Source organism: Canis aureus, chromosome 2, assembly GCF_053574225.1.
Source record: "Canis aureus isolate CA01 chromosome 2, VMU_Caureus_v.1.0, whole genome shotgun sequence".
Classification (NCBI taxonomy): Eukaryota; Metazoa; Chordata; class Mammalia; order Carnivora; family Canidae; genus Canis; species Canis aureus.
In genome coordinates this window covers 60,617,114-60,632,500 of record NC_135612.1, presented here as the reverse complement: position 1 = coordinate 60,632,500, position 15,387 = coordinate 60,617,114, and the positions used below count along the sequence as shown (strand labels likewise).

The 15,387-nt window shown below is 48.8% G+C and overlaps 1 protein-coding gene across 10 annotated transcripts in view; it reads left to right on the top strand.

The window, feature by feature from the left end:
* The window catches only part of AFAP1 (actin filament associated protein 1), a 142,584-nt gene that overhangs the window by 65,529 nt on the left and 61,668 nt on the right, over positions 1–15,387 (top strand). For all 10 annotated transcript variants that reach the window (XM_077875166.1, XM_077875161.1, XM_077875157.1 and 7 more), the window contains 2 exons: positions 6,256–6,364; positions 13,077–13,288. In XM_077875166.1, the coding sequence (XP_077731292.1) occupies positions 6,256–6,364; positions 13,077–13,288 (321 nt within the window). The remainder of the gene's footprint in view (positions 1–6,255; positions 6,365–13,076; positions 13,289–15,387) is intronic.

The following is a 15,387-nucleotide window of genomic DNA, read 5'->3' as shown; positions in this document are numbered from 1 at the left end:
AACGCTGATGATGCTTCCACACAAAGGGAACATTGGAGCATTTTTTCTCTGTTTGGGCCTGGGGGTAAACATGGTGACAGCCGAGGGTATCCCATGAGACCTGCTGACCCTTTAGCGTGGCCAACAGAGCTTTGCAAAGGCTTGTGAGAGTGTGGGGCTGTGTGTTGCATGTGTGTTCAGAACTTCTCCTAAATCCTCGAAATCACAAGCATGGTATGCAACATGTTTGACAGTCTGGTTGAGCTCCCTTGCTTTCCAACAGGAGACTGGAGTAGGCCAAGATATGCATTTGTTTAAAAAAGCTTGTCTGGGAAGAGGTTTGTTTTGTTTCACACCGAGAGTGTGCAGCTACCCAACGGCTGTATTCCGTGTGCAGCAAGGGTGTGGGGCATGTGTGATAAGTGGCTGCCTCCCTTGGAAACGGATCCCACCAGTTGGACGTTGTTGCAGGCCAAGCTCATGCTCGAGTAGTCATTCCCCAGGGGGCCAGATCCCTATGGCACCCATCGTCCTCTTTTCTCCCCTTCTCAGAACAGCACTGAGCCCAGACCAGGGGCTCTCAGATCTTTACAGCTGAGAGAAAAGAGCAAGGTGGACCCCTCCTGAGACTCTACATTTGTATGCTATCCAATCAAGCCATTTAGAAATATTTTTATTCAATAATTTAGTAGCAGGGTGTCTTTATATGGTGTCTGGATGGGGTATGGGAAAGCAACTAAGTCTTTGATATCTTAGGGCCAGAGTTTATGTAAATGTGATCACTTATTATGTCAGCAAATAATCATGAAGGATCTTTTATAATTGGGTTAAAATATTCATAACATAAGCTATATGATTTTAACCACTGTTAAATGTTGAGTTGGGTGGCAGTAAGTGCTTTTAGAGTGCTGTGCGGTCACACCCACCCTTCATCGCCAGAACTTTTCCGTCTTCTCCAACTGAAACTCTGTCCCCATGAACACTCTCCCTTCCCCACCCAGCCCCCACTCTGCTTCCTCCCTCTGTCCCCAGAACTGTAAGCATGCTGTCCCAGCTCTCCCCATCTTGCCTGCTGCCTGCACTTAGGCCTCCTATAAGCACTTTCACAGTGACTTTGTTCTATCTGACAGATGAGATTATGAGGCTCTTTGAGATTATTTGACAAAATTAAGTATTTTTCCAGTTGCATAATGGAGACAAAAGTCCAAGATTTAAAACAAGAAAACCGTTTGTTTCCTGGTGAAATCTGATGTGGTCCTTTGAGCGAACATGAATCACTTGTCTTTCTGAGGAGTTGAGTCTCATATGTAATTCCTGTGGCATCTTTTAAAAGTTTAATCTGTGGCTGCCCTCCAGATACGTATCCTGTTTACACTCCCATTGGGCTGTTGACCTTCCCTGTGGATGCCTTCCTGCTGGTGGAGGCTGGGAAGATGACCCGGTCCAGCCCCATGGGGCTTCCAGTCTTTGCCTGCCTGCATGAAGCCAGAGGAAGCTTCCCAGCATGGTCCGATGCCTGCTGCGTGCTCATGTGCTACGTGGAATGCAAGTTCAATAGTGAGCAGAACAGAACAGGGTGTCATTTGGATAAAAACTTTTATTTTGCTAGGAAAAGTACTCAGAATCATGCTGTTACGATCAAGCCCCTTTTGCAGCTGAGGCTGTAAAATTCTGTTACCCACTCCCCAGGTGTGCTCAGCAGTGTGGACACCTTCATACAGATGCCCTGCCTCATAGGAGATTTAGATTCCCGCATGGGTGCCCTTCATGCTTCTAAAGTACTTGTGTTGCTTGTGGCACAGAACTAGACCTTGGACTCTGATTTTCTTAGTTCAGATTCTGTTATTCTTAATGGAATTTAATCACTGTAACAGTCTGGATGCCCACCATGTAGACAGAATTCGAGTCAGAAAGGGATTCCAGATTCTAGGCTGATAGTTTGCTCTGCTAGATCCAGGCTCTTATCAGTTTATTGGGGTTTCTGGTGCAGAGGCTGAGTAATGGACTGGGGAGGAGGGGAAAGTGGTGGGGGAGCAGTGGAGGGACAGAGAAGGAGCCATGAGGAGCACAGGGCATGAGGAATGTCTGCTTTTCTGATGAGAAGGAGAGAATGGCAATAGATGACATGAATGCACTGTGGTTGGACCAGTGGGTTCAACGAGCTGTTTGGCTCCTTCCTATGGCAGGTACAATGGGCACTGCAGCAGGTGCAACTGGCACAACAGCAGGTGCAGCACCAAGTACAGTAGATGCAGCAGCAGGCACCACAGCAGGTGCAACTGGCCCCACAGCAGGGGCAGTAGGGGGTGCAGCAGCAGGCACAGCAGCAAGGTGCAGCAGGCATAGCAAAAAGGCACAGCAGCAGGCACAGCAGCAGGCGCAGCAGCAGGGACGGGAGGGACAGCAGCAGGTGCTGTAGGATACGGTCATGACATAGAACCGCAGTGTGTACTATTCCCCAGCCTCCTAATCAGTACCCAGGCTGCTCGGGTGAACTTTCAGCTCCTCCAGCAGTTAGCTCTGTGCACGTGTGGCCCCCTTGGGGTCTCACCTCCTGGGCCTCAGCTCCCTCATTTGTAAAATCATAATCAAAATGCCTACATGTCAGTGTTAATTTCTGGACAGGAGAAGATCTGTATAGAGGATCCCAGAACAGTGATACGTGGCAGACAAATAGTAAGTGGTAGATTTCGTTGTTATATCACTGAAATAATAAACGACAGTTATGTTTCTGCCATACAATTATATAAATGTAACATTTATCGTTATCAGTCGGAAAATAGTTCTTGGCCAGGCTTCTCCTTTAAATTGGCAAAGGCAAATAATAATGGGCTTTTCTTTCCAAAAAGATGGGATTTAAATGATGGCCAAGCAGCCCATAGCTTGTATTCCTAGAAGCTTGGGCTTCTCTTAGTGAGACATGGACCCCAGGAGGAGAAGCTTTCCTTAAGGCAGGTGACAGTCCCTAAACTAGAGAGTAACTTCTGCTGACGTCCTCATCTGTGGAAGAAATGTTTCCACGCATTTGACCTTGCCTGGTTACTGGTGCTGGGCCGTTCCTATCGTTTATTTCTAGAGCACAGCTGAGCCACCAGTAGCCCTTCCTCGGGGAAGACAGGTTCTCACGTTGCTTCTCAAGTCTCCTCAGAGGCTGTGGTGGTTGGAGTGTTTTGTGGGAGCCTGTTCAGGAAACAGGGGTGATGGGAGCAGGACGGTGGTCAGGCTCTGCGCGCAGACTGGGTATCTTCTGGAATTGAGGGAGAGTTGCACAACCCAGTGGGGGTGGTGCGACGCTGGTGTGCAGTGTCATTGGTAGAAGGGATGCCTCGGCTCCTGCCCTGCCCAGAGGCGATAACATCAACTCTCACTGAAGTCTTGAGACTGGTCAAGCTGGCATTGTGGCCTGCTGACCTGCCACATGATAACACTGGAGCGAGAATCTCAGACCTGGGATGGATGTCAGAGGCACCCTCATTCACAAGGGAGGACATCAGCGCCCAGAGTTAGGGGGTGTCGCTCGGTCCCAGGTCGGAGCTGGCCCCATATGCAGTGCATGCAGGGAATCAAGCTTTGTCATCTCTGTGCTATACTCTTGCTTCCTGCCCCTCCTCTGGTTTCTCTTGTTTTCCATGATCCCTTTTGGAAATCTGCCTTCCCTCTTTTCTGCTTTTAAAAACTCCTGTTACTGGTGATTTCAGTAAATTCTTACCTATGGGGAAGTATCAGAAGGAAGCATCTCCTCTGAAAGCAATGGTACTAACAGTTTGGGTACGTCTTTTTAGCCTCACCCCCACTTGCCCTTCACAAGTCATAATTCTTCTGCCTAAGGATCTGAAACCCAGAATTTCAAGGGAAATGGTATTCGGGAGTGGAGTGTGGTCCCTTCTAGAGACAGAGGGTGTTCCTCTGTAAGAATTAGTTTTTGAGGGGTATTACTTCAAAGCAAAAATAGTTTAATTTTTTTCTAATTTTAAAAATGATAAATTTTTACACTTTAAAAATGATAAATATTAAGTAGAAGAGCCAAGCCAGAGATATGCATCCACTTGTTAACATTTTGGTGGATGACCTCTTGTCTTTGTACATATGTAAGCCTAAACACATTTCTATCAAGGGCTCATAGTGAACCTGTTTTCTCTCACTTAATGGTGTCTAATGGGGGTTTTCATGCAAATGACTGAAATGCTTAAGCACTGCTCTTTCACTGTGCAGGAATGTGTCCGCACACCTTCTCTCAGTGAAGATTTACATTGTTTTTAGATTTTGCTAAACAGTCATTTATTGAAATGTCTTTGTACATTTTTGCTCACCTGACCATTGACCTCTCGGCCTGTGTTTCCAAAAATAGAATTATAGGATCTAAGGCATACCCGTTGAAAAGCTGTGCCAAACACAGGGTCTGAGAGCCTCCTGGGAAAGCCCAGCAGCTTGGGAGCAAGCTCTTCACCCTGTGCACCTTTGCATTTCTTGTAGCCCAAGGAAGGGGAGTGTGTGCTGTTTCACAAACATTTGTCTGATTCAGCTATTCGTAATGCTTTCCCAGGACATGAATAATTTGACTGTTTCGACATACCAAGGGGAAGTTGAAACACTCTCTGTTTCATGAATAAAGACACTCAGTGAATCGGGCAGCTCTTTTCCAAAAGCAACAAGCAGAGATTTTAACCCGGGCATGGGCTCCTGTTCAGACCTTGCCTGGGGCTGAGCACAGTGTATCAGGTTCTGCTTTAAGCACTGCCTCTTCGGGAGGATATGAAGGAGTTGGGTACCATCCAGGGTACGACCACAGAATGACGACAGTCGAGAAGGCAGCGAGGCGTGCGAGGGGTCAGGGGTTATTTAGTCCAGGGCACAGGCCTAGGGGTGGAGCGGAGATAACTAGGTTCCAGTAGATGGAGAAATTGTGTAAATAAATGACCCTTCATCTGGCAGGAGGAAGGAGCAGGCTGGATGCACACAGGGTGATTAGTCATTCACAAAGGGCTTCTTGGATTCAGAGCTGAGTTGTTTCACTTTCTAGAGAGTTTATATGGGTATAAACCCTTATTTCCTTGGAACAGTGTTCTGCTTGGAAACTTAACTTGGTAGATCTTCAGTTTGGGGTTGCTGTTCTATTCTTTTCTCAGTGATGTCTTTCCAATTTGTTTATAGAATGTAGGTTATGTGAGCTGGTTACAAAAGGAAGAAAGTGAATATGAATATAAAAGGGTGTTTAGTAGACTGACCCGGTGTTAGAGAAGCCAGCTCTGTTATTTACCAGCCCCTGGTTTTGAGGAGGTTGTTAGAGACCTGGAGACTCACTTTCTGTGTCCGTGACGTGTAAGGAAAGGTAGTCTACTATGAAGGATTACCAAGTAATCCTGAGACAGAAGTGCCAGGATAGTGCCAGGCAGGTAGCAGGTATGCTGGCTTTCCCTGTCCATCCCTTCTCACCTTGCAGTTGATGTGAGGGCCAGTGAGTGATAGAAGCATCAAGCTCCTAGGTGTTCATGGGAGGAGGAGAGGTCGGTGTGCACGGGTCATCAGGAACATGTGCGAGGAGAGGAGGGCTTCAGCTGGGGCTTGACGTTTGGACGGTCCTGACAACTCTTCTGTGTCCTAAGCTTCCAAATCCCAGTGCCTCGGTCCGAGTGTCTGAGAGGACACTGTAATGTGATTGGTTTTTGCCACAAGCAGATTGTCCTTCTCAAGAGAAGTTTCTTTTAGAGAGTAGCTCAGAGGGGATTTCCTTTTATAATTTTTGAAAAGTTTCCCTGGCCCGTGTTGGGAAGATGGTGCGATCGTGGGCAAGCCTCGTTCCTTTATGTAGCCACTGCTCACCTGGTGCAACATGGTGATGAGCACCAGTGAATCTGGACAGTTGCCATGCCCCCGAGCCCCCGTGCAGTGGTATGGGTCCTGGGGGGTGTGGGAGGGCCAGCGCTGGGGGGACAGACCTCCACCTCTGCCCTGGGGAGGGTCCAAGAGAGGGCTATAAGCTAGCCCCTGCCCCAGAAGAAGGGTGTGCCAGGGCACTCACAGCTGCTGGCTACAGGTGAGCCAGTGTGGGCTGAGTGACGTGTGGCCAGGCCCCGGGCTGGGAGTGGACATGGGCAGGGAAGCAGTAGAGACCAGTCAGGAACTGAATGAACCCAGAACCTCTTTGTGGGTCACTGTTCTCTTTTGCCATGGACTTTACAAAGGAAAATGGATAATTCCGGTCAACACCTGCTAGTCCATACGGTAGACTTTCTAGTCATGGTTCTGATATCTGTGGTGTTTCTTCCTTCTCCTTAGCCACCTGACAGTGGGCCGCCACCGCTACCAACGTCCTCTCTCCCGGAAGGTTACTACGAGGAAGCTGTACCACTGAGCCCTGGGAAAGCTCCGGAATACATCACGTCAAGTGAGTATTGCATCTGCCTGCCATCCTCTTGATGTGGGGGACTGTGAAGAGTGTGGCCGGCTCTCTGGGTATGGAGGGGAGCCGGGTGGTACAAGATACCGGGGACATAGGGGCCTGATACAGAAAGGACTCTGAAAGCCTGCGGTGCCTTAGAGGTGCTTGTGGAAATTTGGATGGTTGTCTTTCTCTGACTCATGTCAGGTAGACCTTGTGGCTGAGTGGTCACAGGTCTCGGTGAAATGTTTCCCCTTAGGTCATAAGGTGGAGAGGTGCATGGCGTGTGTTTGTAGCACCCCGTGCCTGGGGTGTGGCCTGAGTCTGCTTCCTCATGCCCAGAAGGCCAAAGGAGCCTGGATACAAAACCAGCCCGTCTCTTCTTATTTTCATACAAGTTCTACTAGAACCTTCTTGCCGAGCTAGAGTTGTCCTGTCACGGCTCTGGTCTTCCCTCACAAACACCTCGGTAGTTTGGTTTTCGATCACTGGCTTCATTCCTCCCTCGGTGTCAGACAGGGGAACTGTTATCTCATGATGAAGTGGAGGGAGGATATCCAAGTCCCCGTGGTCGAGGGAACGTTGCTTTGCTCATAAAAGATAAAATGGGAAGTTGAGTGGATTTGTTCATTTTAGTCACGAGGCTTTGGGCACATTAATATTCATGGCACATGGTGGCCCATCATCTGTCTTCTATGGCAGTGCACGCCAGCTCCCACGGCGGTCCTCCTATCGCCGGAGGTCTCTGGCCTCTGTCTTTCCTGGCAGCTGACAAGTGGAGGTGCTGCAGCACAGTGTCCCTGGCATGTTCCCGGAGGGCCTCCCTGCGTGTGCTTTTTGCACGTGGGCCCAGTGAGCAGGACCGATGGCTCCTCAAGGGCAGGGAGACCTGTTTGCTGGTTTTCGCAGCAGTCACATTCAGAGAGGGAAAGGGATGGTTCTGGTATGGGGGTTAGGATGTGCTGGGTTCTGAGGTCTCTAAGTCAAATGTTTTCTTCTCTGTTATTTAAAAACCATCCGTGGACAATGCACTCATGTAATTTCTAAAGTGTCCACCATTTCAGAAGTCAGTTGATTCATCAGAAAACACAAAATCTGAAGCGACTCGGTGTCATTCAGAACCTCACTGGCTTCCTTTGCTTCTTACAGCAGGGAGTCCGGGAAAACAAGCTTTTCCACGAGGGTATTTCCCACTGCTGGGAATAACTGGCTCTAGCCTGCTCCTACCATCCTTCCCCTCCCACCAACATAGTTGCAAGGCTAGAAACCAAGAACAATTGCAGTCTGAGAAGTCCCACCTCAGTGACATGTCCTGTCCTGTTGTTCAGAGAAGCCATCCCTTAGTTGCCAAGGGGCGCGCAGCTTTTGTCAAACCAAATCCAGAAGACAGTGTAACAGAAGGACACAGGCTCGGGACAGTAAGTCAGTGGGGACAGCCCGCCGAGGCTCCCTTAACCAGGTGTCTGGGGTGGGCAGCTGGTGGCAAGGGCCCCCCTTCTGTCTCCTCCTCCCCTCGCCTCCTGAGGAATGATGCAGGGAGCTGCTGTCCAGGTGGGTTACTTAGGGATGTGGAGACAGCTCTGTTGAACCCATTCTCAGGTGTAGTTCCAGCAGAGGAATAAAGGGTCCATAATAGGAGGACCTGATGCAGCCATGGAAACAATGGAGTAGCGTGTGTTGCAGGACAGGCTGGAAGGCACCTCTGCAGAGTGGCACATGCCTGGCTGGGCCTCAGAAGATGAGGGAGAGGGCCTGCAGGAGATTCAGGATCTGTGGATTCAGCAGAGAGCTGGCCAGCCTGTGACAGCAAGTGTGAGCTTGCAGTGGCACCTGACACTTGAGCCAACCCTTAGCGTGTACTGGTGGTGGCTCCCCTCCTGCCTTATAGACTGCTCACAAATCTCTCCTGTGGCCAGCCCTGACCCAGAACCATCCGAGGAAGGGAATCTGGGGAAATGTCATTCCAACTGTGCCAAGTTGGTATGGTGTAAAGCCACCACCATTTCTCCCGTGTCCATTTGGCGTCCAAGCACATCTCTTTTAAGCACATTGAATTTCCAAGTAAAGACAAGAGCAGAATCACGGTTCAGGTTAGCATAATTCAACTATCTCCTGTATCATGGAAAATTTCCTAACTGCCCAAGGGGATAGAAAGTCCCTTTACTGACTTTGGGGTGACACCTGTTCTCTTCCAGCAGGGTCATACTCCCCCCTTGGAGAGCCTGTAGCTTGAATGTTGAGATCCACGGCCAGCTGCTGTTGGACGGGAGGGAAAGGGAGGGGAAGAGGAGAACTTGTACACAGATATTAGAGTCAGAACAAAGACTCATGCGTAACTAGTCCCGTCCTCATTTCTACAATTGGTCAATGGTCATAATGTATATTTATAACTTCCTTCATGTTCCCATTGTCTCCGGCAAGCACCTTGGTCGATCACTCAATAAAATGACTCATCTTTCCTTCCTGAAAGGTCTGGCTGCTTTGGATGGTTCACTACTCCTGGGGCATGGAAGTAATGAGGGCTACTCCAGGGACTGCCCTTTCACCCCAGTGTGGCCATGACTGGTCACCACAGCCACTGCCCTTAACCCTCTCTTTGCCTATTCACTCCCCTTCTAGGTTAATAGAGTGATTACTGCATCCTTTGGAGGGAATATTCTGCCCTTAGAAACTAAGACCTATGGGCTAACAGCCAAAATTTCAAGGAAGGGAGGCAGAAATTTTGTCAATGGATCCCTGGGGTTCTAGTGAGAGGAGCCACTACCATTCTCAGCCCTGGATTCCCAGACCTGTGAGCCCTGGCCATGGGGGAAAGAGCCCCACTGAGGCAGAGCATATACTGCTAAAAGGTATTCTGGAAGCTAGCACCCTGAGTTCCCCAGGGGTGGCCAATCAAGGTAGACCTGGAACTGAATATTCCAAAGGAATTCCACTGGTCTGTTGGGTCAGCTGCTTCAGGTGATGGGGCATGGCAAGACCAGTGGAGCTCATGAGCACAGACCCATAGCTTGGACTTCATTCATTGTAACATGAGTTCTCTGGTCAGAAGCAATGCTGGGGTGCCATGCTGGTGAATAGAGCATTCTGCAAGACTGTGCTTTTGGCAGGAGCATTGTGGCAGGGAGTGATCTCTTCCGGTGAAAATGCACTGTTACCCCTCCTGTGATGGGAGTGAGCCAGTTACTAGGTAGCTGGCTGACACGCCAAGGGACAGTGTCATGTGCAGGCAGGACCACTCAGAAGGTCCAGGAGTCACTAACTCTGCTGAGTGGAGATCCTTCCTTGCACCACGGCCATGTACGTGATTCCACTTGGATGAGAATCTGGGGGAAAGAAGCTTCCTGATGTCTATGTGACAGGCTACCTTAGGGAGCCAGTTGTGAAGATCTGCTGAGGCTTTGCTAAGAGCTCAGCTGGTATGTGAACTTCACTTTCTGAGCCCATCTGGGAGGTTCATTCAAGTCCCTTCTGCATACCCTGCTTGTGGCCAGTTCCTCTCCAGTCTTGACCATCCAACCAAACTGTTAGGCCATGCTGAGGAGTTTGTGTTAGGAGAAGAAGCCCAAGCAATAGGCACAGGGTCATGTGTACCTGAGCTCCTAGCTCGCACCTGGTATTTATGGCTTATGGGCCCAATGGATGCAGCCTGCTCAGATGCTCCGTGGTGGGACAGGTGACCGAGAGCCCACGTTGGGCAGCTGAGGTGCCCATGACAAAGCATTTAGATGCTGCTAGAGTATCCAAGAGCCAAAAGCAGTTTTTCTGTAGCTGAGCTCTGAAATCCTGAAGGTCTGCACTGAGCTTCACCTAGAGGAGCCTGCCTGCCATCAGGCTTCTGTTACCATCTAGAACAGGGTGTGATCAGAGAAGCAGAGCCACTGTGACATGGAACAGAAGCTTCTTTCTGGGGGCTGGACTTCACACAATCATGGCAGCTATTGGAGGCCATGGGAACTGCACCTGTGGGTGGCTCAGCAGTCCCCAAGAGCAGCCGGGCTTGAAGTGGTGGAGCTCAGGGACTCTGAAATCCACAAGGGCAAACTGCACCCCATAACCATGGGGATCCATGACCCCCCACCCGCTAGGCAACACCAAAGATGCTGGTCCTCTTGGCTGTGGTGCTGATACTTATGGAGGATCTGCACCACCCAACTTGGGGGCCCAGCAGCAGGGCAAAGGATGCACCCACAACACATGCCTGAGCCCCAGGAGAACCTGGTGCCCTCCACCAACCTTCAGGGTGTAGGGGCTGCCGTTCCTTTCTGCTGTCCCATCTCCTCAACGGCACTCCCTAGTGCTAACCTCACCCACACCATATGGACCATGGGATTCTGGGGAGCTGGTTCTAGCCGGCCTGGGTCAGTGGTGCTGTCATACAGATCTTGTTGGGGTTGGGGTTCAGGCTTGCATTTTCAGTTTCCTGGTTGCCCTCTCTCCTCATTCTCTCCCTCCTTAAGGGCAATTGCTTGAAATGCCAGTTGTGATTTTGTGGGAGATGGGTATATGTCTAAAATACACATTTTAACATTTTATAGTTGAAGGTCATTATTTACTGGAGTGTTCTTCAGTTTTGCCATAACTGCCTATGAGACTGGTGTCTGGTGTGAAGAGTGTTTCCTAACCAGCAACATCCTGTAAACACACAGATCTACGCAGGCCTTTGCTGGCTCTTTGATCTGCCTTCTTGTTCTATAAGAAGTGTAGATGTCTACACAGGCGCCAGGATGTGCCAGGGGCTCACTCCTCCTCCTCTTCCTCCTCCTCAGGGGAGACATTCTAGGACACCCAGTGGATGCCAGAAGCTGTGCATAGTACCCTACTCACACATATGTGACAAAGTGTAGTTTATGAATTAGGCACAGGAGATTGACACAATAGAACAAGTGGGATGGTACACGGTAATAAAAGTGGAGCAGTTGAGGGATGCACTGGTGGTCACACTCTCTCAAAGGATCTTACTATCCTGTATGCATCCTTCCTATAATGATGTGAGATGATAAAGTGCCCACGTGATGAGATGTGAGAGGGGAGTGATGTGGGCATGTGACGCAATGTGAGGCTACTGCGACCTTCTGATGTTATGTTAGGAGGAAGATCACCTACTTCTGGACACCCATTGACCACAAGGAACTAAAACAGCAGGAAGTGGAACCATGGATAAGGGAGGGCCACCATACTGACATGCGCTTATCTCTGACCCCAGAGAGCATGGGTGTGAAAATCCCTTGTGAAGGTGAAGCCCACCTGGTTTTGTCATGGGTCTATATGGCACCTTTATGTAGAAGTATGGCTGGTCCTTGAACGCTGCGGGGGTCAGGGCCACTGAGCCCCTGCACAATCGAAAATCCATGTGTCACTTTGCAAAATTGTAGGCACTAATAGCCTACTGTTGACAGGAAGCCTTACCCATGACACAGAGCATCCATTTACACATTTTATGTGTCTTATGCATCACGTACTATAGTCTTAACCATAAAAAAAGCTAGAGAAATGAAAATGTTAAGGCAGTTAAATACTGTCCTGTATTAATTGAAAAAAAAATCCACTTATAAGTGGACCCATGTGGTTCAAACGTGTGTTCAAGGTCCAACTGTGTAAGTATGAAAAAGATTGCCTGACGCATAGTAAGCCCTCAATAAGCGTGCTGAATGAGTGAAATCAGATGTATTTCTCCCATTTACAACTGTTCATTAATCCTTTTGCTCATTTGTTCACTAAATGTTTGTTGGATTCGATGTTCTAGAAAATGAGCTAAGAACTGAGGGATTCATGATCCTTCCAACTATTGTGAGAATAACCTTCCTAAAATGAAAGTCTGAGTTTGCACATTGCCCATATGAGACCTCAGATTACACCGGGTCTCCAAGCGGCCTGGGCTCCTGCCACCTGTCAGTGGTTTGCTCCGACACTTCCTACCATGTCAGCTACATCCTAGCCATACTAAGCTTTTAAAAACTGTTTTATTGTGAAACATATTTACTAAAAAAGTACTCAAAATATGCATATGGACTTACTGACTTTTAATGCAGGGTACCCAGAAATTAAACCCTGAGAGGCAAGAGACATATTCAGGCAAAGGCAGGAGATTGGGTAGGATGAGCAGGAAGCCTGTGTGAGAGCAGGAAGCCGTGCGTGTAGAGCCCCAGCAATGAGAGAATGTGCTGCATTCAGGAAACTGGAGATGATCTGATATGAACTGTTCCTGCCTCATAGAATGAGAAGGATAGGTGTAAAGGTCTCTGGAAGCCTGAAGAAGGAGGGCTTGGGCTGGGTGTGGAATGGGAGCAAGGGTGGGTGTGTGGCAATGCACGCAGGCAGGACTTTGCAGACCCGAGAAGATCTTGACCTATTGGTGTGTTGTGGGAGAGCTGCACCCTGTGGGTGGTAGCCTGTTGGCTGGGTCCACTCACCAGTGGCGGTGTGCCCAGGATCCAACACCGCGGGTCTGCAGACAGCCGAGTCCTCACCGAACAGCATAGGACTGGTTTTCATAGATGAAGACTCTAAGGCATTTCAGTTTAAATCTCATCATTACTTTCCACTGCCTACCTTGGTTATTTTTTCCCAGTCTTTACTGATTACCTTTACCCCACCACATGGAAGGCCCCTTCCTCATTTCCTGGTACCACAGTCATACTCTTGAGCCCACAGGTAGGATTCCAGATAAGGTGTTTGTAGACAGGCCCTCAATCTTTACTTCTTTCCTTACTTTTGACAGATTATGACTCAGATGCAATGAGTAGCTCTTATGAGTCTTATGATGAGGAGGAAGAGGATGGAAAGGGCAAGAAGACACGGCACCAGTGGCCGTCTGAGGAGGCCTCCATGGACCTGGTGAAGGATGCCAAAATCTGTGCCTTCCTACTGAGGAAGAAGCGCTTCGGGCAGTGGAGCAAGCTTCTTTGTGTCGTCAAAGACACCAAACTGCTGGTAACATGACGCGGATGGGTTGTGCTTGTGTAGTGGGTGGGCTCTGCTGGCAGTCTCCCTGGATGGGGTCGATACTCAGGCAATGCTAGCATTGGGTGGCAGGAAGTGGCAGGGGGGGCGCCTGGCCTCAGTGCCACCTTACAGGGAGCTCCTTGCTGTCAGGGCGGTCACCACCGAGACTTTGATGCCTTTGCCGCTGGTCCCTGCAGCAACCAGCGGGCAGAGTCCTTCCCATCCCGGGCCAGTGTCTGCGGGTGTGTACCGCTGGAAAGGCACAGGCTTTCACTCGCCAGAAGTCAGCAAGATGGATTTTCTCATTGGTAATGAGTCAGTGAATTCCTCAAAGCCAGGTCATCAAGTGGGCTGAGCAGGCCAGGCGGGGTTTGAGAGGAGAGTGTCCAGGAAAGGAAATTCTTTTGGAAAGCTGAAGGCAGATTCTTTTTTTGTTTGATCCTAGAAGCTGAATAGGAAGATGGATTAAGTAGCAGAGAAGCAGGGTGCAGGGACACGTGGGCCTCCTGCTGTGTTGTCCTTCCCACAGGGACCCCCATTAGGAAGTCTGAGCCCTTGAGTGCCTGTGACATTCCCACTCCCTCCTCCCTCCTTCCTCCTTCTCCTGTCCTTCCAGCTTTGGAAACCCTGGTTGATTATCAGAGTTTCTGCCTTTTGTTTTTCCTTCAAACTAACTTTGGGGGAAAAAAATCACAGGATTATATTTTTAAAACAACACAGGAGAATTTATGATTCTGTATATCCCTCTTCAGTGGAGCGGGTAACCTTATTCTCTATAGTTTCATCTGTGAATTATGGGAATGTTCTTTTACTAGAGTCTTAGGACATTGTATATTTTTAATGACTTTCAAAAAAATTTTTTTAAACAGTGAGAATACATATTTTTTCCACATGTGTGGCCTGAATTTCTCCCAAATTTAGAATATGCCAAATATGATGCCATTAGGGAATTTTAAAGTAAAGAATGAAAAAAAAAAGATGAAAAGGATTAATGTGGTCCTTATTTACAGTCTGATGTAATGGCTGCAAGATGTGGATGTGTTGTGTAAATGCTGTAACAACCTCAGTGGACTCTCAGGTATAGGAGGAGCTCTGGAAAGGGAGCAGGAAGCCTGTGGGTGTATGGTGGTGTCATGGGGTCAGCGTCCTCTCCCAACAGTCCTCCTCCTCCACACCCTCCCCTCCCTCCTCCTCCCCTCTCATTCCTTTCATCTCCTTCCGGATTTCTGGGATTTCTGTCTTCAAAACCAGGATGAAAACACCTACCATTCAGAGTAGTTGTGAACATTTCAGAAGAAATTAATAGAAAACCCTGTGAAAACACTGTCTCTGGCAAAATGCAGAATCAAAGTTAGTTATTTTTATTATGAAGCTTTTTCCTTTCAAAAACGTCCTATGATCCAACTACCCAGATGACCCCTGCTGACACTGAAAAAAAAAAATTAACAGTGGTAAAACGAGTGCTTTCCAAGTTTGAACAACACAAAAAATTGCAAATGGAAAACCAAAAGCCAGGCTCTTCCCTAAATGTTTACTGCCTGTCTTCCCATGGGTAGCACCATCCGTGGGTTTCTGCATAAGCTTCTGGTGTCTGTGCCCTTCCAGGCCAGGCGGCCCTGTGGTGGACCCCGTGATGTACCAGAACCCCATCAGGACAGCTCGCTCAGGTCATGCTCCCTCTCCTGGGGTCTGCATCAGGACAATCCTGTTGGTGGCTTCCAGCTCCAGAGATCCCCAGGCTCTTCTGAGGCTGGTGGCTTGCCTTCTTCCTGCCCCTCCATCCCGCAGGCCTGGCTCTCAGGGTGCATGCTGCCCTCTGCTGAGAGTCCGCTCCCCTGGGAGTCTGACTTCAAGGATGCCCAGGCTGCACTTTGACATAGGGCTGGTGACATTCCCTTTTAGAGGCATTTCCTGTCTAACTCTGTCCACTGTACCATTAGTTTCCTTTTCACTGTTTTTTTTTTTTTTTTTTTTTTTTGCACTTACTGAGAATATGAAACTCCCAAACAGTGAGCATTCATACCAATCTGGGGTTAGTTGGTTTTGGTGTATTTTTTTTTCTTTTATTTCAGACAGGGCAACTGTCA